The sequence below is a fragment of the Petromyzon marinus genome, chromosome 9 (assembly GCF_048934315.1).
Source record: "Petromyzon marinus isolate PM22_M1 ecotype Great Lakes invasive population chromosome 9, UKy_Petmar_22M1.pri1.0, whole genome shotgun sequence".
Taxonomy (NCBI): domain Eukaryota; kingdom Metazoa; phylum Chordata; class Hyperoartia; order Petromyzontiformes; family Petromyzontidae; genus Petromyzon; species Petromyzon marinus.
Genome location: NC_133675.1, coordinates 12,421,578 through 12,446,785, shown reverse-complemented (window position 1 = coordinate 12,446,785; position 25,208 = coordinate 12,421,578). Strand labels below are relative to the sequence as shown.

The 25,208-nt window shown below is 39.4% G+C and overlaps 1 protein-coding gene across 1 annotated transcript; it reads right to left on the bottom strand.

Moving 5' to 3' along the window:
• Positions 1-884: 884 nt before the first annotated feature.
• LOC116940507 (uncharacterized) lies at positions 885-25,156 on the bottom strand. The gene is made up of 20 exons (XM_032950420.2): positions 24,866-25,156; positions 21,823-21,914; positions 20,893-20,961; positions 20,687-20,762; positions 19,509-19,711; positions 19,135-19,218; positions 18,212-18,280; positions 16,694-17,119; positions 12,504-12,638; positions 12,167-12,236; positions 11,395-11,485; positions 10,772-10,913; positions 7,677-7,781; positions 7,220-7,310; positions 6,006-6,074; positions 4,638-4,707; positions 4,283-4,360; positions 3,566-3,668; positions 1,376-1,544; positions 885-1,024 (listed from the first exon to the last, which is right to left on the bottom strand). Exons 1-19 carry the CDS (start codon positions 24,912-24,914, stop codon positions 1,389-1,391), a joined length of 2,178 nt encoding a protein of 725 aa, XP_032806311.2. The 5' UTR covers positions 24,915-25,156; the 3' UTR covers positions 885-1,024; positions 1,376-1,388.
• Between the last annotated feature and the right edge of the window lie 52 nt (positions 25,157-25,208).

The window sequence follows — 25,208 nt, the reverse complement described above, 5'->3', positions numbered from 1 at the left end:
GTCTGTAAAAGATGTGATTCCGGACATACAATACCCTGGTGTCTACAAACTAAGTTGCCTCTGTGGTAGTAGTTACATTGGAGAAACCAAACGCCATATCTCGGACCGCATTCGTGAACATAAAGCAGACCTTAAACACGGTAGGACCAACACCTCGGCCGTAGCAGATCATTGTTCTAATTCAGTAGGCTCACATGCCATTGACTTTTCCAAGACGGAGGTTCTTTGTAAGCCATCTGGCTTCCATGAGAGATTCGTTCATGAGGCTATCCACATATACAAACACAGAGACAATTTCAACCGAGAAGATGGATTCTATCTTAGCAATCATTGGAAAGATTTGATAAATCATTTCAGTTCTTGATTGATTGTTCACGCTTACAGTGCCTTTCAGACAGCATACATAAAAACAAATTTCGTCTCCCCCCTCCTCTTTTCAAAAAATAGATGGACTAGTCCTGGCAAACTGCCATCGTTGCGCGTGACGCAAACATTATTTTTTATATATATAAATAAATATGCCGTTTTCAAAATAAATTTATGCAAACCGACACACCTGATGATGACCGTTTGAGTTATGGTCGAAACGTCGTGAGAATTTTTTATTGTTTTATATATATTTTGTTATTTTGTTGTTTCTCTTCAACGTGACTTTACCGAAAAAACTAAGAATATGAATTACTGCAGTCACGAAAGCTTTAAATCAAAATTTAACTAAGGTTTGTTTTAGCGTTGCACAAATTCAAATTGAGTCGGCCATCTAACATAGGCAATTAAATGATTGTCATTTATACATGTGTATTTCTCGACAAGGTTCAATTTCCTGGAATCATTGATATGACACCAGGCAAAACGTTTGCCTTCACGTCATTATCAGCTTCAAACATTACATCAGAATGCTTCATAATGCTGGTATATCCAATGCAAACTATATTATGGAACAAGAAAGTGGAGTCAAATCTGTATCCAGGGTGGATTTGAAGTCCATTCAAGAAGACAGGCTGGTAAACGTTGCCTTCTTCATCTGGGAAGAGACAAATCAACAATTTTAATGATCAATCAAAGCAGTACTTACATAATATTTATAAAAGTGTGTTCGTTAATATATAGAATGTAAATATGTGACGAGTGGCATGTTGGTAAGTAGTGCCAAGGACACAATAAATACCAAGTTAATTGAAGAGCCCTGCTAGCACTGGGTGGGGTGAAAAGAGTTGTGTGGATAATTCGCATCAACCGCCATCGCTTTTAAATATCCCTGCAGTCCAAATAATTTACTCAAACTATATTTAATCACTGCCAGCAGGGCTTCATCCTTCCCACATTGACATGTACTTGCGTAATAACGCGGAAGAGACCAGATTGAACTTCTCACCGTAATGCGGAGTTTAGTGAAACCCATTTTTGCTTTGCATTTTGGAGAAGCCGTTTTTGGATGCTGGCGGCGGCGGCACTGCTTGAGGCTGCTGAAAGGCGGCGGCGACGCTCTTTGTGGAGGCACTCTGGAAGCGGATGAGCAGGTTCGTGTTTGCTACTTGGTATCCCTGTCGAGGACACAAGGGAGACACACACACTCACAGATGAATGCATGCCATATCAAGGACCGAAAAAACAAGGTCTCCAAAAAAGTTCACGATCCAGAGTTTCTTGCCGCCCCTCAATGGTCAGTGCAATGAGCAGGTACCTTGCCCGAGATCCGGGTTTAGAATCCCGGAAGCCATCCAATTAACAGGTGTTAAAGTGTAGCAAGTTGATGGTCTCAGCTCATATTCTTAGCTCTTTCGGTAAAGTCACGTTGAAGGGAAACAATTATATATATAAATGATGACCGTTTGTGTTATGGTCGAAACGTCGTGATAATTTTTATTGTTTTATATATATTTTATTATTTTATTGTTTCCCTTCAACATGACTTTACCGAAAGAGCTAAGAATATGAATTACTGCAGTCACGAAAGCTTTCAATCAAAATTTGGTCTCAGCTCAGTCAAAGTTTGTACAAGAATACAAATTCACACAATTTAACTTATGTCAGGCTGAGAATTAAAATGTTTTCTCACCCGAGGACGGCCGCTTGTGTTGCGACCGAAACGTCGTGTTTTTTAAAAATTATTTTTTCTACCTACGTGACTTTACCAAAAGAACCAGAGGGTATGGATTCCTGCAGTCACGAAAGCTTCAAATCAAGACTGAGAATTTAAAATTTGAGTTTGACAGTTCTGAGACACCACCTTCTGGACCCCTTCTCCAACACAGCATTGCAGTATAATGCGTGCTGCAAGAGTTCCAAGAGAAATGGATTTCTTGACAGGATGCAGATGATACGAAAAAATGATTACATGGGCAAAACATGTTTGTCACTTAACACACTTTAAAGTGGGTGACTAATGCTGCAGCTCAAAGACCTGTGAAAAATGTTAAAATGAAATGTATTACGTTATTACTTTTACATGGTGAAAATCACTCATCGTGTATAAAAGCACTCCAAGATGCCCCGGGTGTAAAGGCCGTGACATGAAAAATACATTTACTATCATTATTATGCGAGCAGCTCCAGATTTCTATATATAAAAAACACACGGGACAGTTTGTTCCACCCAGACTTGGTTGTGACACAGACATCTGACAGGTGCTCAACTTGGGGGGGGCGAACGAGCGAAAATAAAAAATATATATTTGATAAACTTTTTTTTTCACCAGGTAAGGCCCACTGAGCTATATAACTCTTTTTTAAATGAATAAAAGTGCCAAAAAACATAAATATATGACTAAATAAACATCAGCCAAAGGCCGTGAAAAAAATCAAGTATTAAAACCCAGCCAACTAAAACGACAATGAATTTGATTAAAATGTTTTAGCTAGTTGCAGTAGAGTGCTTATATGTTAAATGCCAATTTTGATAGCATCCTGGTCGTAATTTCCATGACTGTAGTATTTTACTCTGATATTTGACACTTTAGTTTACTTTACATTTAGCCATAAAACGGCACCTTTGCTACTATGTTTTAACTACTAAATCATCTTTATTTTACCAGGCAAGGAATACTGAGCCAGTTCTTACTGAGAAGCGACCTGGCTACAAATGATAGCTCAATGAAGAGGCTTGTGGAAATTTATAGTAGCCACCAAATAATCTAAACAAATGTTTCTGAATTCGGAGGGGAGAGACACATGCACACTCCAAATAAACAGCAGGCGTCACAGGGTCGGGATCGAACCCACGACCTCCTGTACACCAGGTGCCAGGGTGGCAAGATGTAAACTAAATTCTGTGTCCACAAGAGGTTTTGTTGGGTTAGATCGCAAAAATATATAAATGTGTCGTTAAACCCGCAACCACCCAACACAGCCAACTAGTAAGGGTTGTCAGTAAACAGAACGTGGCCAATTCGTCACTAGTACAGCACGCCGGTTGTGTGTTGGAGAGCCACGCCACAACATTTGCAATCCTGTGTCATGGAACACAAACGCTGTACATTGATTGAAAAACAACAATTCTGTATGTTAAGAGGCACAGTAACAGCAGATGCCATGGAGACAATTCCCTTGTTATTTACAAACGCACCTGTAAGGACCATAAAGCTCTGTCAGCGGCCTCCTTGGTTGTGTAGTTCACAAACGCACACTTTCTGTCCAGCAGCATTCTGAAGCTGTGGATCTGTCCAAATCTGTCCGATTCACATGTAAATCGGGTCAAACAAGCACCAAACTCGCCACAGTACAGTACACTACCCATTGAGCACACAAAGTCGTTATTGTACAGTATATAAAGACAATTCGATACAATTTGGATTGTCTGTCACGGTATGCAATGCATCTTGGGTCCTGCTATATTGTTTAAAATACATTTTATATTTAACTGAAAGCACTCCAAAATATATTGATATTTTAAAATATTAATATTCAGTCGATATAGATATAAAAAAAGGATTTAATTATCGAAACGTGCATACAATACATTCCAAGCAATACCGGCAATGCAGCAATACAGTGGCGTGGACAAATCAGTGCTCATCCTAATGTCTCTCAACATGTGCAAGACAGTAACCACAGATGAAATGGGGACTACACAAAAGCTGGGTACCATGCATATTTTAACTGGCTGTTTAGGGGACCATAACTTACATAGCAAATCATAAAATCACTGGTCCACAGGAGTCCAACGGGACTATAATCGCAAATTCTTTCAGCACATTTTCTCGCAAGTGTGCAAATATTTGAGAATATGTATTGTCAAAGTTTGGAATAGTAATACACCGTATAGCCGCGAATACATACTTACGGGCTAAACAGGGTTTGAAGCATGTCTTCAGTAACAGCAGAAGTCAAGTTTCCCACCCATAAAGAGATGAGGTTATACCTGAGAATAAAATAAATTCACATTGTTTTAAACTGCAGACAGACTAATAAAACGGTAAAGAGTCCTTGAATAACATACCCAATAATGCTCACAAGTGCTTTACTTTCATTTTTAATATGCAAAAAATGCCACCTTTGTATTATGGATCTTAACATCTGGAAAATGTCTCAAGTGCACTCATATTGTTTTGCAAGTCTACCAGTAACATTACCATTAGATGTAAAAATATGACATTAAGCTACGGATTCAAGTGACACGGCGACGGTGCGTGACTCACGGAGGTGGTGGAGGCACTGAAGAATTGCCCAAAGCACCACTTAAGTCTTGGGTTCTCTGTACGGCGACATCTAAAAAGGTGGTGTAAATGCACAACGTTTGCGCGAGCACACACAAATAGGATGGCTTTTTTAAATAATGGTCCACTTAGTTTAACACGTCGGCTCTCACGACCAATATCATGCAGTTTTTTTTGGGTTCCATCGAATAAATATAAACGTGCCGTTAAACCCGCCACCACCAGCCATTTAGTAGGGTTTGTCACGTAAACAGAACATGCCAATTCGTTACTTGTACGGCACACCGGTGTGTTGGAGAGTAAATCCACATTTACAATCTGAGTACGACGTTTCACCAGTAATTACAACGAGCATCATCAGGCAACCTGATGATGCTAGTAACGAATTGGCATGTTCCATTTACGTGACAAACCTTACCAGTTGGCCGTGTCAGGTGGTGGCGGGTTTAACGACATTCATATTTATGCGATCTAACCCAAAAAAAAAACCTGTATTATGAATGGTCCACTTGTAAAACAAAGTGTGTGGGTGCTGATGGAGACTTTAAAAACTACAATTTGGGAAGAGCCGACATTGAAAGTTAGATGGATGGGTAAAAGGTACTGTTATCGCATAACGCTCAAACTGGGTTTAATGTTTTGTCCATTGCCAAGGAGAGGATGGCACTTTTTTTTACAGATGTAAGTCATAATGTATCAATTTAATGTTACTTGAATTAATTTTAGGCAGCTAAAAGATAATTATCAATTACAAACCACATCTCACAATTAAAGTGAGCCTTCATGCTACGTATGTGGTATGGGATCTGAATTGAATGCATGACATTTACATGAAAAAATAAACATCTTTTAACCTAACATCCACTGCTTTATTGTGTATGGTGCATCTAACTTCCCAATAGCCTACAATAATAAGTTACCAGTTTAATTAAGGGTGTCCATAAACTACTTGCTGTACCTGGGAAACAGTCCACCAATCTGCCCAAGAAAATGTAATTTGCTTTCACAAAAACTCCTATACTCCGACACCAATTTCTATAAATGTACCACAGCTGCTCAGATTGTACTTTGCGGAGCAAGATCGGCAACAAAATAAAAAAACCTATTTACTTTTAAAGAATGAAATGCACGTTCCACCTTATAGCGGTGCAATTAGTTTGGGCATTACAATGCAAGTTCATGGGTATAAGCTGGCAATTTCGAATGCATTTTCCCATTTGCATGTTTCCATACAAACATTTGTAACGTAAGAGGATCATTTATTGAAATGTTTTTTATTTTCTATATTATACATTTACGAACACAATGAAAAAATACCTCAACGTATATATTAGTTACAGGTTTACTTACTTGGTCGAGTACTCGGTAGTTTATGATTCTGTATCCCCATGTTGCCCACACCGGATTTTGGCAATGCACCTGAAACAGGAGGAGTAGAGATCAAATACAGGATCAGTGTTCTCATTTCCAAATGCTTAACATTCTTTTGATCAGCTCGAGAATAAACACCAGTTGTTTTACCGTTCACAAATGGTTAAACTTCGGTTTACTACCAAGTACAGGAAAATAGGAATACAGGTTTTATCCAGGATAGCTTGGCCGAGTTAAGAAACTTGTTATTTTACAATGCCGATACATTGGGGGTGCCATGACCAATTACTGGAGTGCCTTACACATGTGCTAAGAGAATTGGGAGTAGCTGTGAAAAGGAGCCCAATGTGAGGGAAAAATCACACAAGTCAATGCAGGTTCGTGAAAAAAAATGTCTATCCAGTTCGTCGTCACACTCACTGCTCAAAAAGTTGGGGAGATTCACAAATAGGCAATCTACAAACCCTTGCCCATAACGTGCTGGGTCTAACCAAGCACTTACATTGTATTGCTTTAACATGTTTTAGCATTGCATTACTTTTGAACGGTGTATAGGTTTATATTTCTCAATTTGTGTATCAATTAAGTGTCTACAACTAAAATATATTACATATTTTTGATTTAACACAATGGAATCCAAAACAAACATTCATTGCAAAATGCTTGCATACAATTAGAGCAAACCGAAATCAGTCAAAGCCAGTTTATTGGCGATTACTTAAGTTCTGAGTTTGTGAATTGACTAGTGTTATGGCTGCTGCTAAAATCTATACCAAACTTTCAATGTTATCAGGTAAGGCCCACTGAGCTATATCTATCTTTTCCAGATGAGAACTGGCCACAAATGATAGCTCAATGAAGTGGGGCTTGTGGAAATTTATAGCAAATACTCTAAAAACGCATGCTTCTAAATGTGAAGGGAAAAAAAAACAGAGGACCTGGAGTAAAATCCACTCGACCATGGAGAGAGAATGCAAACTCCAAATATACAGCCGTCAGGGTTGGGATCGAACCCATGACCTCCTGTATAACAGGCAAGGTAGTTAATATCTCGCTACCGTGGCAAGATCGCTGTGCAGAGCTGTAGAATCCAGCCACATCAAGCATCCACACCAAAGCTTACCATCGGGATTAGTGCAATTATGGCAACAAATACGAGATTTAAAAATAAATATAAGTTTTGGAATATGCACCTGTTTTTCGAAGCAGTGCTTCTAAAGCAGCGTCCACAGTGTCATATTCCCAGATTGCAGCCTCCGACTGCTGCTGTGGAAAGCCCATCTCCTACAAAGAGCACAGAGAAACATCAGCAAACCAGATGTGCTTTCAACTTAAACCGGTTTTGACAAATGACGGCGCTAACCTGTTAATTCCACGCTTGCGAGGTGGCAAATGGCACTGAAAGTTATAATGAATTTGCCATGAGGCGAACATGTACACTTCACTCAAGGTCGAAGGGCAGCAATACTATTCATATTCATTAAAGTTCCACCCTACTCCATCAGCTGTGAAAAATCACTTGATATGAATACATTACGTTTGCACTTAATTATCGCGTGAAAAATTGTCCGAATTCATTCGCTTATGCCTGAACTACAAAAAAAAACCTCCAATATGCACACAATGTATGACACTGGTGCAGTAGCTTACCATAAGACGAAGTGTCCGCACGTTCATCAGCTCTTGCTTAGCATCTTCAGAAGACATATCTAAACTAATAACCTGGCATAATGCACTTTCTGCCTCTCTATAATGCTGTAAAATGAACAAACACACCACGTGTTTTAGTCAGAAGCAGCTTACATGCGCAATGAAAGGTTGGTAGGCATGTAACAATTAAATAAATGCATGCGCGAAATAATTGATTTCTGCAAATTATATACAACAATGTCCGTGTTGGGACTTATCGGAATGCACACAGTACAAGACAGAACATGAGAAATTCCAAAGGAAAAATAAAGTAATTTTATCCTTGAATTGAATTGCAACACCTATTCCTGACGATTCATATAATGGTGGGGGAGTGAATAATTCAATACGAAGGAGTAATAGAAACGGACATTTTTAACAAAGCCTAAAACTCCAAAGACTGTTGTTCAGCAGTGTCGAGAAAGAGTGTGAACCCCCTTCGGATTTTCATATTTTAATATTTTACATATTTCAAACCTAAAATGTTATTAGATCTTAATCAAAGTCATAATAAAGATAACCCGATTAAACAAATGAAACATAAAACGTGATACTCTTTCAACATTTATTTATCCTCAAATGATTCTATATTCAATAACCATGTGTTGAAAAAGTATGTGAAACTTTAGATTCAGTAACTGGTGACACCCCCTTGAGCAGAAATAACTGCAACTAAGTGTTTCATGTAACCGTTGGTCAGTCTCTCGTATCCGTTTTGAGGAATTTTGACCCATTCCTCCTTACAGAACTCCATGGACAGCTCGCTTCAAGTCCTGCCACAACATTTCGATGGGGTTTAGGTCTGGACTTTGACAAGGCCATTGTAAAACTTGGAATTTCTTCTTCTTCAGCCATTCTTTTGTCGATGTGCTTTGCATGTTGTTGTGTGTATAACTTCGCGGAGACGTCTTCTGGGGGCAACACGTTTATTACAACGAACCCACTAACAGTAACATGAAGGGGTACGGCCCCCTTCAACCCGATATCCAATGGGAGGTACAGCCTCCCTTCTAGCGTGTCCTACACACCCCGAGCTACGCTACACACAGGTCCTCCGCTACGGGCGCTAAGGGAGGCTAGACTGACCCCGCCACTGGTCCGCGACAACCCGACTCTGACAAGAGCCTCGGTTGACAGTCCCAGGGTGCTGGCCTAGTCTTCAGGTCTTCCGACATCTTCAGATCTTGAGTTGGCGAACACTGCCGGTTCTGTTGAGAGGGCCGGCTTTTATCCCCAGGTCGGGGCTTACCCCGCGCCCCTAACCACACCCTCTCCAGAACCTTCCAGAAGTGTCTAGAAGGGTCTGGAATCAGCCGTTGGCCCTTATCCCCCAGCCCCCACCCCTTGGGGGTCTGGGGTCTCTACCTCCGGTCACGGGGCCCCCAGGGGGGGGGGGGGGTTACCTTAGGTTAACCCCTACACCCCCCTCGTTCACTCTCTCGGCTGCCCCGTCAGCCTGTGAGCGTGGCAACAGGTAAGGCTGCATACAGCGCCTTGGTATGGCGCACACATGTTAAGGATCACCGTCTTGTTGCAAGACACTTTTGGGTTGGCTTCAGCTCACGGACGGATGGCCTGCCATTCTCCTCTGGAGTCTTCTGATACAATGCAGAATTAATGGTTGTGTTAATGATGGCAACCCGGCCAGGTCCTGAGGCGACAAACGCAGCTCCAGACCATCACATTCCCACCACCATGCCTGATAGTTGGGATGAGGTAATCTATTCGAAAGCAGTGTTTGGTTTGACCAAACATAACGTTTTTATTGAGGCCAAAACGTTCTGCCTTGACTCGTCTGTCCAGAGATAATTGTTCCAGAAGTCTTGAGGATCATCTATGCGTTCATTGGCAAACTTCAGACGGGCAATGTTTCTTTTAGAAGAACAGTGGGTTTTCTCCTTGCTATCCTTCCATGAACACCATTCCTGCTCAGTCTTTTTCTGATGGTTGAGTCATGAACACTCCATTCGTAGACCTGTCTGACAGTGGATTGGTTGGGCCCCAAATCCTTAGAAATGGTTCTGCAACCCTTTGCAGACTGATGTGCATCAATAACTCTTTTTCTGAGTTACTCAAGATTTATTTTGATCGTGGCATTACTTGTTTCCACACACCTGTATGGTGAAGACCGAACTCAAAGTTTTTGATCTTTATATAGGTGGGGTCTCTCCGAAAAACTAACCCCTGAAGATCAGCCTCATTATTTAAACACCTGATTATAATTCCCTTAATTGAGCTAATGATACCAGGGGTTCCTACTTTTTCACATACCCTGAACCTTAATTACCCATTATTTGTTTAATTCAAACATCATTTTGTTTCAGAAGACATGGAATTTGTTCATATAAACCCTATTGGACATTTAAGAAAAGACCGGGTTTTTATTCGAGAAGACTATCATGGTAAAAATATTTAATTTCCATAATTATCATTGGGGTTCAAACTTGTTCTCACCACCGCATGTGATATATTGACCAATCATTGCATTATTACACGTCGTGATGGTTCTAGGCATCAAATCTGCTGGCAATGCTTAATTCGAAATCTGAACTTAAAACTTGGACAATTTTGCAATAGGTAAAAACATTTTATTATCTGTGTGCTGCTTATAATAAAATTGGTAATTTACATCAAATTCCCTATATATGTATTATTATTTTATTATTATTTTATCGTTTCCCTTCAACGTGACTTTACCGAAAGAGCTAAGAATATGAATCACTGCAGTCACGAAAGCTTTAAATAAAAATCAAATTCCCTTTCAAAGGATAGGTCAAGGTCCGAACTGAGGAAATCAGATGGACATTGTGGTGTGGAATGGAAATATTGGGTGGTGACATTTACAAAAGTAAAAGTTATACATGATGCATTTATCCATTATTGCATTGCTGCATTTACAAAAGTTAAATGTTGCAGTGGAATTTATAAAATCAAGGTAATTTATAAACTAATTTGAATGCAAATAATATCAAAATAGTCCTCATCATTAAAGTCAGTGAGCGGTATAATGCAAATTACACGCGAAATGTCAAAGATTGCAAAAACAGCAACCTTACCTTCAATCCAATGCAAGCCCGTGCTTTTCTAAAGTATCCTCGTGGCCATATTGGGTTTATATTTACAGCTATCTCTGCATCCATCAAGGCATCATTGTACTTTCCTAGACGCTCAAAACAATATGATCGATTCCCAAAATACCTGGTAAATAACGACACAGATAGATTATAAATATAATCCAAATGACAGACCATCTAAATAATAAACAATGAGAAAACTGAGGAACTACATTTTACAAAAATGTGGCTATGATCACTGTAGCTATATATCAAATAAGTATTTCTGACCTGTCTATCATCAAGAATTATCTAAACATGTGGTTAAAAATTGGCAAACATCTAATTAGAAAACACACAACAGAAATAATGTGCTGCCTGAGCTACACCAGTTGTGATTGGCAGTGTTTCTCTTCTTGAGAACTTAGGATACTGCTCTCCTTTCCTGTTGTGCAATAATAATTAACAACTTTATCACGCAACATTTTGCCTTTATAATGCATTATGCCTGTCACACACAACGTTGAACTGCCAAGCTACTTTCTATCAACTCAAATTGGCTGTATAATATTAGTATTCAAATTTTGCTAAAAAAATGTCAAGTTACACAAAGGGAGTCGACTTACCGAAAATCTTGCGGATATAACTTAATTGCTTCAGTAAACTTTTCAATGGCTTCTGCATAACTCTGTGTACTGGCCAACTGATTACCTTGCACTGTTTTGGAACAAGACAGACAAAGTTGCAAGTAAACATTTGAAAAACAGTTCAACGGACACGTGTGCAGACCACTTGGCTGAACCCAAAATAAATATGGATCACATTATGCGTTTTAATATACACAATAAACGCAATCTTGATTTGAAGCTTTCATGACTGCGGTAAAGTTATTTTATACCTACGTGACTTTACCGACAGAATTAAAGTACAATAGATGCAATTTAACTCTTTCCCATTCCAGTATGTCTTTCGACCTGAAGACTTATTCGAGGCTTCCACAAGGCCATGCGGGAAGGCATGTGGCATATAGTTTGGCACCATCTATCATAATGTGGTCGTGTCGCGGCGAGTACGTCTTTAAAAAGAACAGCGCTACGCCTCTCTAAATAAAATTAATGCGAACTACTTGCAACTTGCAGATGTCTCGGAATGGGAAAGGGGCATCATGTGTACAATATGTAAATAATGTTTAACATTGTATGAAAGATGCACAATATTATTTTCAAAGAATGAAGCCAATGAATTATTTAATCTCTTTCTTAGATAATTCTTGTCACATGCCATGAGTGATGCCAACATTAGCCTGTGCTGGTGCGATGATTTCATAGCATTTTACAAGCTTTTTCCTGGACTTAAAAAAACCCAGTACAAAACTGACTTTTGAGAGATTAACCTTACCTGCAAACTGTACACTCCGTTGAGCCAACTCATCAGGACTTGGTTTCTGGGGTACAACACTGGCAGGAACCTACGGAGAGAGCAAGCAGTGCGTTGAAGATGACAAAAAACGATGAAATTTCAATACGCATGAGATTATATTAAGAAGCACACATCATTAACAGAAAGAGCAAGTGGAAAACAACACCGGCCAAATAATATGCAGTGTAATTGGATGTGGCATGGTGACAATCGAAATGTTCTTAAAAAAAAAAGATTTTCTTCATACGCTCCGAGTACAAATGTCTGACACCTTGGGAGTGTGATTATTTAAAAATAAGCATGACTTAATCTTTACCTTTGTAGGCTTTTCTTCTTTAACTGGGACTGGCTTTTCCTTGCTTTTCACTTTTTTGTCCACTTTGGTATGCTTTGGCTGTTGTTTGCTTGCAACCTTGGCAAAAAAGGCACTACACGTATCCCACTCAGGTTCCTGAAAAAGACCACATTTCATACACTCCATTCGAACTCTGCTCATCCCAACACATTTTATCAGAAAATTATGTTGTAAACTCAAAGTGTAATGTTAAATTCCCTCCGTAAATTCCAAAAACATTCACTTATTTTAATTTATTTTCCTTCACTTCCAACCTGCCTCCCCAATCTTCAAAGTCATCCATCTCACCTCAAACTTAGGTCTCTCCCTTCTCTACACACAATCACCGTATTTTCCCGCATATACCCCGCAAAAATAGCGTTGTGTAAAAAAATTTTCGATAGCCCGCACCTCCATATACCCCGCACCTCCATATACCCCGCATGCATTCATATCTTTAACGTCGTTACCGCAGCTTAATTCCATCATATTAATACGAAGTTTACATTTGTAATAGATTCCACTATCAATTGTTAACATACAAATCATAATGTGCACAAAGAAAACAAACAGGAAACGTGTGAACTTAAAACAGTAAATAAGTAACAAAAGGAAATATGCAATAAATAAGTAACACCTAACTGGTAGATAAGTAGTTTTAGCACTGGTAGATTGCGCACTGCGCTGACAATAGCGGCACTACGGTAACGCCTTTGCCCCCCCAAACCACCCACCTCTCTCCCCCCAGCTCTCCCATCGCTGGTAAACAGTGCACCCACTTCAAACATTGTCGTTTCATTGTACAAACAATTCGAATAATTTAAAACGTGATAACTGCAATTTTAGTGCGAGTGGTTTATTCAGCAGTGCTTTAGTCAAAGGTAAGTGGATAGACCTACCATGAAAAATTTAAACGAGTCATGACATGTCACACGTGTAAAATATTTTTGGGATAGCCCGCACCTCCATATACCCCGCAGGGTTTTGTTTTGTTTGTAAAAAAGTGGTATACCCTGCGGGTTATATGCGGGAAAATACAGCAATGGGGATTTAAACATCCATCTGTCCAATTGCATTCTAGCCAACTTCCAGCCAAAATTTCTCATATCCCACTCATTCCTATGGCAAAGCAACCTCCTCACCTTTCACCCGTCACTTTTAGAGGCCTCCATCTCATTAACCTCTTGTTTTCAATCCCTAGATCACCTCCGTCCAAATCACCTCTTAATATATTTTTTCTTCCACTTGGCAAAATCTTTTTTAGTTTGAAGGTTGAACATCACTTCTATGCTGATGACACCCAGCTGTAATTGCCAGAGTCCATGAATTCAAACTGGCTGCCACTTACACACTGTGCCTTAATGTAGTCTCATCTTGGATTGGTAGAAACTCTCCAGTTCATATTAACCAGACTGAAGCACTTATTTTGAAAAAAATGTTCACCACTCAACACATTTCCACGTGGGTAAACAATGATACAGCTCAAAGTCTTGGGCAAAGATTTAACGAAGTTAAGCAAATTTCCTAATTGTAAATGAACATATCACTTTATATATATGAGATAATTTAACATCAGTGTGGATAGCAAAACCATTGGCAGAAGCCATGTAAAAACACTCGACCAAAAGGGAGTTAAAACTCATTGTGAATGGGTCTTTCGAGTCTCAAACGCAACCCATTTTAAATGGCAGACATCTCATCCACACATGTATATATAACCACACCACCCTAATACTGATCCCTCCCATTGGCTCCCACACTGATCCCATATTAACTTCAAGATCACACTTATGGTCTATGGACTCACCCCCGACTACCTCTCATGATTTCATCTCACTTTATACCCCTTCATGCACTCTGATTTTACAACCAAGGCTTTCCCTCGTCAACCTTTGCTCATATTCTTAGCTCTTTCGGTAAAGTCACGTTGAAGGGAAACAAGAAAATAATAAAATATAAAACAATAAAAATTCTCACGACGTTTCGACCATAACACAAACGGTCGTCATCAGACGACCGTTAAATGCTTTATATTGCATCCCTTATAATTTCAGTACTAAGGAACTTGTGTCACCTACTCCAATTGCACCCACTGGGTACATCATTCCAACAATATTCATGTCTGTTCCATAAATGCTTAAGAGCTCATGAATTATCCAGGCCAGACGAGTTTTTACGAATATACAAGGTGCATTAAATGATGCACAAAACTACAATATATGTAGGTGTGCACACCATAAACAATCAGTACGGGGTTGACAGTGCAATAAAACCTGCCGACGACCGTTTGTGTTATGGTCGAAACGTCGTGAGAATTTTTAATTGTTTAATATATATTTTATTATTTTATCGTTTCCCTTCAACGTGACTTGACCGAAAGAGCTAAGCATATGAATTACTGCAGTCACGAAAGCTTTAAATCAAAATCTAACCTTTGCTCAGTGAAGTCACTCTTTTTCCTCTGCTTCACTGGAATAGAACTACCTTATTCCAACAATCTCGATTCAAATTCAGCCTCAAAACCTTCTTTTTTATTACTGCGAATGTGTGACTGCCTCTCTCTCCATAATAAATATCTCCTTTCACCTAAAGGGACATGTCGCAGTGTTCTGTCGTGCCTTGAGATGCGGTTGCATGTAGATGTTATGAAAATACAAATTTTAATGGAAACAAGGGTTTTAGACCGCAGGTTATCAGACTAAAACATTGGAATCTGTAGCCCCCAATATTGTAAGGCATAAAAAATTAAAGTTGATAAACCCACTCTCCTGGATACACACTTGAATATTATAAAATTATAAGGATTGGTAACACCCCCCCCCCCATGAAGCAACTCAAAATCACAAGGTAATTGTGAAATGCATAGTCAAATGCTACAGCAGCAGTGGTGCAAAGCTACAACTTGAGCCTCACAGCAAGAACACCGAGTGCATGTCCCAACAGGGGCTCCCCTCCTCTCCGTTTGGAGTTTGTGTTCTCCCCCTCTTCTGCATGGGTTTCTTACAGGTTTGCCGATTTCGTCCCATAATTGAAAATAAACAACGTAACATTGGCAAAACATACCAATGCTGAATAATTATCTGCTAAATTGCGTAATTTGCATAACACGTAGCAACAGCGTGCCGTCCTTGGCAGGACCCTCCCGAAGGAGTATGGGACTCGGCGAAGCTTTTGCTGGGAAAACAAGTGTAAGAGTACAATAATATCCTGTACAGTCCTAAACTGGGACTGCCCAGCACATGTTTGTGCGATGTCGAAATGGAGCTCACAGTCTGCAATGCCGTTGCGTGCCATTACATTTCCAGCATCGGAATTTCAATTTCCAACTTTTTTCCAACACAACGGGTCCCCCAATAAATCGTTATATGCAGTACACAATAGGTCTGCTCATTATTCTAAGGACACAGTACCCTTTATAATATCAGGGGTCGGCAACCAATGGCTCGCGAGCCAGATGTGGCTCTTTTGATGACTGCATCTGGCTCGCAAATAAATCTTAGCTGACATTTATTAACATGATAAGTCCCATAATAGAAACATGATGAGTCTTATCATGTTAAATGAAATGTCAGCTAAGACTTATTTGCGAGCCAGATGCAGTCATCAAAAGAGCCACATCTGGCTCGCGAGCCACAGGTTGCCGACCCCTGCTCTATATATTCAACTCCCTCGATTCTCAACCATTTTACCAAGGTGTGTAATGAATAATTATGCACGTAACAATTGACCTCTACCATTCCTCAAAGCCAGAGAGATTTGATTTTCACAATTTGGAGCTGCAATTCAAGGCTTACTTTTTGCCTTATTTTTATAGTTTAATTTGCTCCAATACCCCTGAAAGTAACAAGCATACATACAATTTGCATAAATTAGGAAAAATATCCTCACACAAGGGCATTGGGAATGATCTGAACCAATGAGTCGTTGCATGCCCAGTGTTAATTACAGGACTGAATGCTTTTACTCATTTAAAATAACCGTTATTTACACAAGTTACAAGTGTAATATTCATTAGAAAACGCCCTATACGATTCAAGATACATCCATATATGTTTACAGTACAGCATTTTAAAACAAGCCAGTGGAACAGCGTGAATGAATTTTCAAGCCAATCGTGTACTACTCGTCACACAATACAAAAGGAGGGTAAAGTAAGCGGATGCTGTACTTACGTCTTCAGAATCCGAAGACTCCTTTGCGGCACCATTTACCGAGCTGTTGCCACCAATCTTCTCCGAAGCAGGGAGTGTGTATGAATGTACAGGCTCCCTTTGCGAAGGTGCATCCCTTGCTTTCGCCTGTTTGGCATGTCCATTACATTTCACTTCAACGTTAACACTCTTGTTATCGTGAGTCTCTGAATATGAAGCAGCGCCCGCGTTGTCTTTGGTGCCCGAGAACACGGGTGGACTTGTATTTTCTTTATTACTATCTTTAGTTACGGTCCTCCCTTTGAGGGCATCAGCAGCTCCCGCCCCTTTTTTAGATTCCATTGGAAGAGGTCCAGGTTTTACAATGGGTTCCTTATTCACAGTTTTGCTTTCAGCAGTTACTTCTGTTTCTTCATCATTTTCACTTGAATTACCCAAACACGCATCCTGAAACGCAAGACAGATAATACGACTCAGGATTGATGCTTTGGGGAAGCATGGAAGAGAACCGCCATCATAAATTGCAAAAAAATAGTTTTTTTTTTACGATTTAAAACAACGATCGAGACGAAAGCGAGAGTGTTCAACATGGCGAGGAGGAATCGATGAGTGACGTTCACGGGAACCATGGTAATAGCGATAGAAGAGTGATAAGGAGGCCAAATGACCACCAGTGACCGAGCGATTGGAGTGAATTAGTGCTGGATCAATCAAATTAACTGCTTTAAGGGAGGCAGAGTGCCCCAACCCCACATACGACAAGTATGGGGGGTCCCATTTTTTATGGTGCAAAAAAGTAACACGAATAAATTGTGTTGCAACCAGCACAAAGATGAGGTAGGGCCTTTCGACTAGCCACATTTTTACTTAACCTCAAAGTATGAAAGGAATGGGACGCACCTAATGCCTACAAGTAATTTTAACGCCCACAAGTAATTTTAACGCCCACATGCAACGTGCACAGAACGGTTCAAAATACACAATGCTGAAATGTTGTATCACCAACCCCAAATCTGCAATTGTCCACAGGTCTACAAGGCCATATAAGAATGAGATCAGGTTTCCAACTTCAAAGCCTACGTGTCCTCTTAACGTTATTGATAAATACTGACACAAGCAGTTGTTCAAATGAGCAAATAGCAAGGATAATTAGATAACAAATATATGGTAGAATAAAAAGCTTCTAGCATGAACCGTACTATTAGCATGTATATCAGTTGGCATGTTCATTGCAAATACCAATTATATAGGCATTATATACACGTATTAAACCATAATATACTTTGAGCTTAACGAAGTTCTGAATTAATCAGATTTAAGTGGCGTTAATGAATACAAACTACAATGCATCCAATGCATCACTTTCAGCAGCAGTGACATTTATCGGCACCTGTGCTTAACCTGATTTCTGTGCTTAGGGGCTGGTATGGAAACTGACCCCAGGACATTGTGGTAAAAAGACAACAATGTCAACGTCGAGAAAAAAAACTGCGTATCATATCAACTCCATTAAGCTGTAATGACATTAGACAAACACACCTCTTTATCTTCTGGATTTTTATGCCGGTCTTTCTCTACTCTTTCTTGCTGTTTTCTTTCCTTTCGCCTCTGTGGACAGTAGATAATTTTTAACGTGAAAAATAACAGCACCCATTGACATAATTGTAAAAGGCAAGACAAGCTTCCAACACTTGTGTTTTAATTACAGATAAATTATATATATAAACAGTAAAGCTTCAAAAAAACAATGAAAGAAAGCATCAACACTTCAGTAAATGCATGACACATTTATATTTCCAAACAATTATGTAGAATAAAAAATATCCTTTATGAATAACATTATTTAATGAATATTTGTAAAAAATAACATGCATCATTTACAGGAATAAAACACGTGTTGAGTTATAAATAATACCAAGTAAAATGTATAATGGAGTATAGAAAAGTCATTATAGGTTGTTATATACTGTCCGTAACACAATTGTATTTCAGATGGAGTTATTTGCAGATAATGTTTTATGTATTTATTGGTTTTATCTGGTTTGACAATTAGTTTTAAACATGGGACCCAAATTTAACAGGAGGTAAACATAACTTAAGATGGAAAGCAAAAAAACTTTACCAAAGCAAATAGAGCCTTAACAAACGTCAGAATACAACCATTCCAAGTAGGCTTTTTAGCCACTAATACACAGCACAGTAAATTACTATTGTTCTCCACCCAGTTTCAAACCTAATAAAGATCCATTTGTTGTCACGATAAGCGAGGTTGTACACGTTGCTTTGCTCCTAAATCAAAGGTGGTAAGAGCTTGAATTAAGTGGCTGGACGATCCAGCTGTTTTGATATTATCATGCCATACCTTTGAAAAACAAATCTTCCAATGATATAAACACACTTTACATTGCATAAAGTAAGGACACCTAAGGATGTATGGTTCATGATAATTCTGCAATACAAACCTTCTTTTTAGATTTACGTTTCTCAGTCTTCTTTTTAGCATTTTGCTCTTCCTGTATAAGATCTGCTGCATTTTTATTTGCTTCCTGTAAGTAAACACCAGACAATTTTTACTTGTTTTACATCACCTTAATGGGAATGACATAGCTACAAATTGTTTGCGTTTAAATGGTTTTACACAAAATCAAGGTTTAGCTGCAAATCAAGTAAGAGGGCTTCATACAATTATGTTGAAGTTTTTCCATTGCAGGCAATGATTTAAGAAAATATTATTAATCATGCATTAACCCCCCCCCTTTTAGTTTCAAGACAAAATCATTATTATTTATTATCGCACACATAAAAAAACATCAATATGGCGACGTTAGTTACGTACCTCGACTGTGATGGTGTTGTACGTGGACCTGCCCATATGAGCTGTGGAGGTGGTGCTGCTGGCATGCGTGCGATGGTAAGATTCACGGCCACTCTGGCGGGGATAGGCGTTGGTTTCGTGAAAACCCCTGCTTGGGTTAAACAGATATTCCATGTCGCTGTCATCCGATGAGTAAAACTCGTCTCTATCTCCATTGATGAATACTGTAAAGGGTGAGATTGGCGGTGGTAAAATGTTCAGACAAAATTAATACACCATGCAGTATGCAATCACAAGTACGCCTATAAGTTACCAGGCATTACATCTGAAAGACTTCATTCTATGGGAATTCAAATGTTCAAACTCAAAAATCTTTGGTCACTGGTTGTAGGTGACAAGGTCCTAAAACAGCATACATGTATCTAAAAGTGAGGGGAAAACATTATGTTTAATTACGTACACTGGAAAGCATTTCTACAAACTTCCAGCAAATCTCATGCATCTTAAGACTTCAAATGCTTCCTGTGTGAGTGTGACTCAAACACAACCACAAAGAAACCACAAGTGTTTGTAAACTTGAATATTTTTTTACAAAGAGGTTTTTTCACTCTGTGCTTGTGGACCCCACTGTCAATGAAATCCCTTGTTTTTTTGTATTCAGGTGATCTACCACTGCACTAACATAATTACTTAAAAAAATAAAATTGGCAACAAACAACATAATGTAGTCTATTCACATATCCAAATATGTAGTTTATGAAATGACAAACAGGTCCCTGCAGGGTGGGCTGGTAGGACAAGTCTCTGCGCTGTCTATTGCTGATTTTACACCCAACAGCACGAGATTTCACTTCGTTAAAGTATTGAAAGGGGACGGATGGACACATTAATCTATTGCAGGCTGGTACACTCAGTTTACAACTTCGTTCCTACCAGTATAACATAGTTTTATCATAAAATGTATACATTAGCATGTATTGTTCTTAAAACTTTAAGGAGTATGAAATGTTTATTTTATCAGAGGTTCATCTGGCCCTTGGCACAGAACATGAATTGTGTGGCAAACATATTTACCCTAGGTCTTTCTGGATCGATTTATCAAAAGATGCTTCGCATGTAGGGTCATTAGATTATTAAGAGAAAAACATGACAATTCTTTACCTGGTAATGTACATTATTTTGTTTGTTTGTTCACTCACCAAAACGCGGACGATAAAATGGGAATCCACCCCCGGCTCCAAAAAACATCATGTTGAATAAATCCAGCATTTCATCCTGAAAAAGATACAAAACAAAACGAGATGATAAAATTGACTGATCAACCACAACACATTTTTTAAAAAAATTATGATATTGGAGCACAAGTGTGCATTACACATTCATATTCATTTTATTGGTGGCTTACCAAGCTCATGTGAGCCTCGTTTCTCTCTGCAGTAAGAAGTTGGTATGCTCCCGTAACTTGCTGAAATTTCTACATTGTACAAAAGAAAATTCAAGTTATGACAGAGGCTGAACCCTTCGACGAAGCGATATGTGCATTATTATTTCACGTTGTCTTCAGCTAGCAAGTCTATACTTCACAAATTGGAGGCTTGAACAACGGAAATAACTGTCTGGTGGTGCCATGGGCTTTGCGGCCTGTGATTGTAACAACATCCGACAGCGCTCACGTAAAAGAAAAACGGATTAAAAGTCAAAGAAAATGTTGGGAGTCCTGGGCAAATTGCAATGCTGTAGGCAGTGGTGTGGTTTCCTCGGGATTATGACAGCACACCAACTGCACCGGCCAATCAGCTGCCAAGAAAACTCCATGCAACATGGCCGGCATGGTCATCCATGCAACACGGCTGGCATGACTTTCAGCTGTGTACTTCAGCCGGTTTGCAGTGGAGGCAAGTATATTAAGGCTCTCAATGTTATTAATATTAGCCTTGATCACTCCTTACTTTAGCATGCGTAGTTGTCTTAACTCCACGATTAAATTTGACTTACAAAAAGTTATCTTTACCCAGACTAACATCATCTTCAAGATTCATTAAGTGCTTCTGGACTTGGACCCCAGGGAATAGCGACCTCTGCAAAATCAATGTTCTCTCAAGTAAACAGCCTTGCTGGTGCATTAATACGTGATGTGGTATTTGAACAACCCATGTATCAATGTACAATGCTCAAAATGCACCAATATTACAACTATGTTGATATTTAGAAACAGTACAATGCTGATCAATTGTATTTTAACCAAGCATGAGTGACCATAAGAAAATGTTAAAAAATACGAGCATACGTTCCACCACATTAAAATAAAATATACCAAACACTCCTTGCAACTCACAATGGTAGCAGTTTCACTGTTATTATTCTTATCTGGATGCCATTCCAGAGCAAGCTTCTTGTATGCAGATTTAATTTCTGCTTCAGACGCTCCTGTAGATAAAAGCACGTTTCACATTAAATACGTGGCCAACAATAACGCTTTAACCAACCTAACCTTAATGACCAGCTGTTAACACTGTGCTTAAAGTGATGCCGTGAGGCACATTAACGAAGTAAAAAAAATACAAACCAATCATTTGTTTTTATAAACGCCTTCACTGTCCCATGCAAGATGAATAAACAGCATAAAGTACATATTAACAACAGTAGTGTTATTAATCAAACACATTATTTTAATTAAAAACAATATAATGCATTGCATTCCCAGGACATCAAATAAATTACGCTTATACCAACTTTCGTAGCGAAAATCTTTTAATGACTCTCCATTAAAAAGGTCAATAAGTATTCGCATCATTATTAAGAATATAAATTGTCAAAATAAAGTCGAAATTGAAACGCGTAGTACGTAATTTTGCGTCAAACTGGGACCCCATAGCACAAGGTAGGTCGGTAGTTCAGCACTAATTCATGCAAATCCTCTCACTGCTGGTAGTTACCAGTTCACAGGTTTATTGTTTTGTTCATCCCATATATAATACTGTAGAAAACCCCAAGACAGATTGAGGTTACCATTTGAAACACTGCATTGTGATCACGATGATGGTAAGAGCCGAATGAGATATTGCAGTGTACTCTTTGGTTCTATTCGGTAAAGTCACCACGTAGGTAAAAAAAATAACAAAAATCACGACGTTTCGGCCACAACACAAGTGGCCTTCATCAGGTGAAGAGACCAACCTGTCCAGAGGACACTCCAACGCTGTCCTCGAGACAGTCCGGTCCCTTCACCTGATGAAGGCCGCTTGTGTTGTGGCCGAAACGTCGTGATTTTTGTTGTTTTATTTTTTACCTACGTGGTGACTTTACCGAATAGAACCAAAGAGTATGGATCCTTGCAGTCACGAACGCTTTAAATCTAGAATATTGCAGTGTGTCTGTATATTAAACAACAAAAAACGTAGAATAACAGCAAGTTGCTTAGTGATAACCAACTCCCTCGAAAAACACTAGTAGCCCAGGTATTCACCCCGAGGACTTTGTGGTAGTCCGTATACATACCGTACACACACACACAACCATACGTACACTCTACATACATGAGTGTTTCACCAATTCATATACAGTACTTCCTATAAACTGTACATCATTTCCCCCTTTTGTATGCGTTTTAAAGTTGGCTGCATTTTAGTTTTACATCGGACAATATTTACCCAAACTTGCAGTAATCGTTTCAATTTGTCTTTAAAAGGTAGTTTATATTCTAGAGTACGGTACTACGTGTGGAGTGTTTGCGTACTGTAGTACAGCGTTTTGTATTGTTTTAACCTTAGTGTACATTAAAGTATATTATTTTAACTGTTTGGTATTACCTAGTGTCTTTACAGTAAGTGCGTAGGAGGCGAGTGATGGTGACTCGTCAATTAGTTTACACGGCCATGTATTGTTGTGATGTTGTGAATGTATACTGTTAGTTACTAAAGTGCCCTCGTTTCTCAGTGGCCGATGACCAAATAGCCTGGATAGTGTGCTTAGGCCAACAAACTACAATCGCCAATCTGATGAATTGTAGACAAATAAACATATTGGGGGGGGTAATCGTGATCATCCAGTAGTGGATTGCCAAATGGGTTGTCCTTGTGCCGATTAACAGCGACATGTATTGACGCAGTGCACCGAAAATGTCCAACAATAGGTTCTAGATTTAAAGCTTTCGTGACTGCTAGGATCAATACTCGTTGGTTCTATTGGGTAAAGTCACGTAGGTGGAAATACGTGACTTTACCCAATAGAACCAAAGAGTATGCAACAATAGGTTGTTGTATGTAGTGTGTGGCATGGTTTAAAACCGGCGACTACAATGCCTACGAGTTGTATGGTTTTAAACAAGCACGCGTGCTTATGCCAAGTATATTTGTATACATTGAGATTGCTTGTGTTAATAGTACATAACACGGATTAGTTTTTTTTTCTCAAGAACATGTTATTAATCATCACAATAATACATGTTTGGCTTAGGTCACGATGAGCTGGTAACTTTTCTGATGTTATGAACCCTCCCACCGTCATTGCCCAACAAGTTAGATTGACAAGTGTAATGTCATTTTCTTTGGCCATGTCGACCTAAAATTCCCGTACCTCTGATAAGCACGGTTTACTACATACGGTGCGAAAGAAGTTCAACGTACAGAATCAGAATATTAATACTGGAGGAATCCCATGAGCTACGAAAATATATTTTTTCAAAGATGTCCAGTAGGGGCGAGTCAGAACGCAACAATAAACGCCACAAAAATCACGATAGGAGCGCAAAGTATTGTACGCGAAATGTAAACAAATCACTTTTAAAATATATAAAAACCACGATCTTTTTTTTTGTATCTTACCAGGCAAAGCCAACTGAGCTCTCTCTTAGCTTCTTTTTCGGAAGCGATCCGGCCACAAAACGATAGCCCAAACAACGTGGCTTACGTGGAAACTAATTGCAGCAAAACCATCGAAATAATCCATAGCGTAAATACAGAGTTGGGCAGATCATTACTTAGGTGGCGTAACCCATAAATCGATACCGATTAATTACTCCTTTTTAATTGTTTGGCCTAGAACATGCGCGTGTACGTACGCAAACCATGCCGTGCAACGTGGACACAACCACCAGAGAAACATCGTAGAGCAGTCGAATTTTAAATGTTTGCTCGGCAGCACATCGGTGTGCTCAAGCAGTCACTAAATTGTCACGCTTACGTGACAAACTCTTTACTCACTTGGTGGTTGTGGTGGTGGCGGCGGGTTAAACGACGCATTTATATTTACGCGATCTAACCCAAACAAACAAACAAAAAAAACGTCTTTGCTATGGTTAAAATTGGTGGCGAACGCCCTAGTACGTGTTAAACAAATAGCGTTGCGTCGTTTCGGGTGTACACGCGATCACAACTCACCATTGGGAAGGCCCAGCACGGCGTAGGCCTCCTGGCGGGTCAAACTCATGTCGGACAAAAATAAAAACCCAGCCACTTAACTACAACAATTACTAAATACGACTTGCACGCACACACACTCTAATATATATTAAAACAAAAGAAAAACAAACCCCCTTCCTACAATAATCAACCGCGTCCACACCTCGGCAACATTTAACGCGAGCGTTGTTGTTGCTGTCGGAGGACGTCGATGTGGGTGAGCGACACAGTGGGCGCGTGGACAATGCGGACGACGCACCAAGACGCCGCTCTCTTATTGGTCGCGGTCAAAAGTATCCGGGACGTCGGCGGATTGGTCAAA

Coding starts and splice junctions, on each gene's coding strand:
- LOC116940507 (XM_032950420.2), bottom strand. CDS start 24,914: ATGAGTTTGACCCGCCAGGAGGCCTACGCCGTGCTGGGCCTTCCCAAT. Junction 6,075..7,219: donor AGCACTGCTTCGAAAAACAG/GTGCATATTCCA, acceptor CTCCTGTTTCAG/GTGCATTGCCAAAATCCGGT. Junction 3,669..4,282: donor CTTCAAACCCTGTTTAGCCC/GTAAGTATGTAT, acceptor TGAATCGGACAG/ATTTGGACAGATCCACAGCT.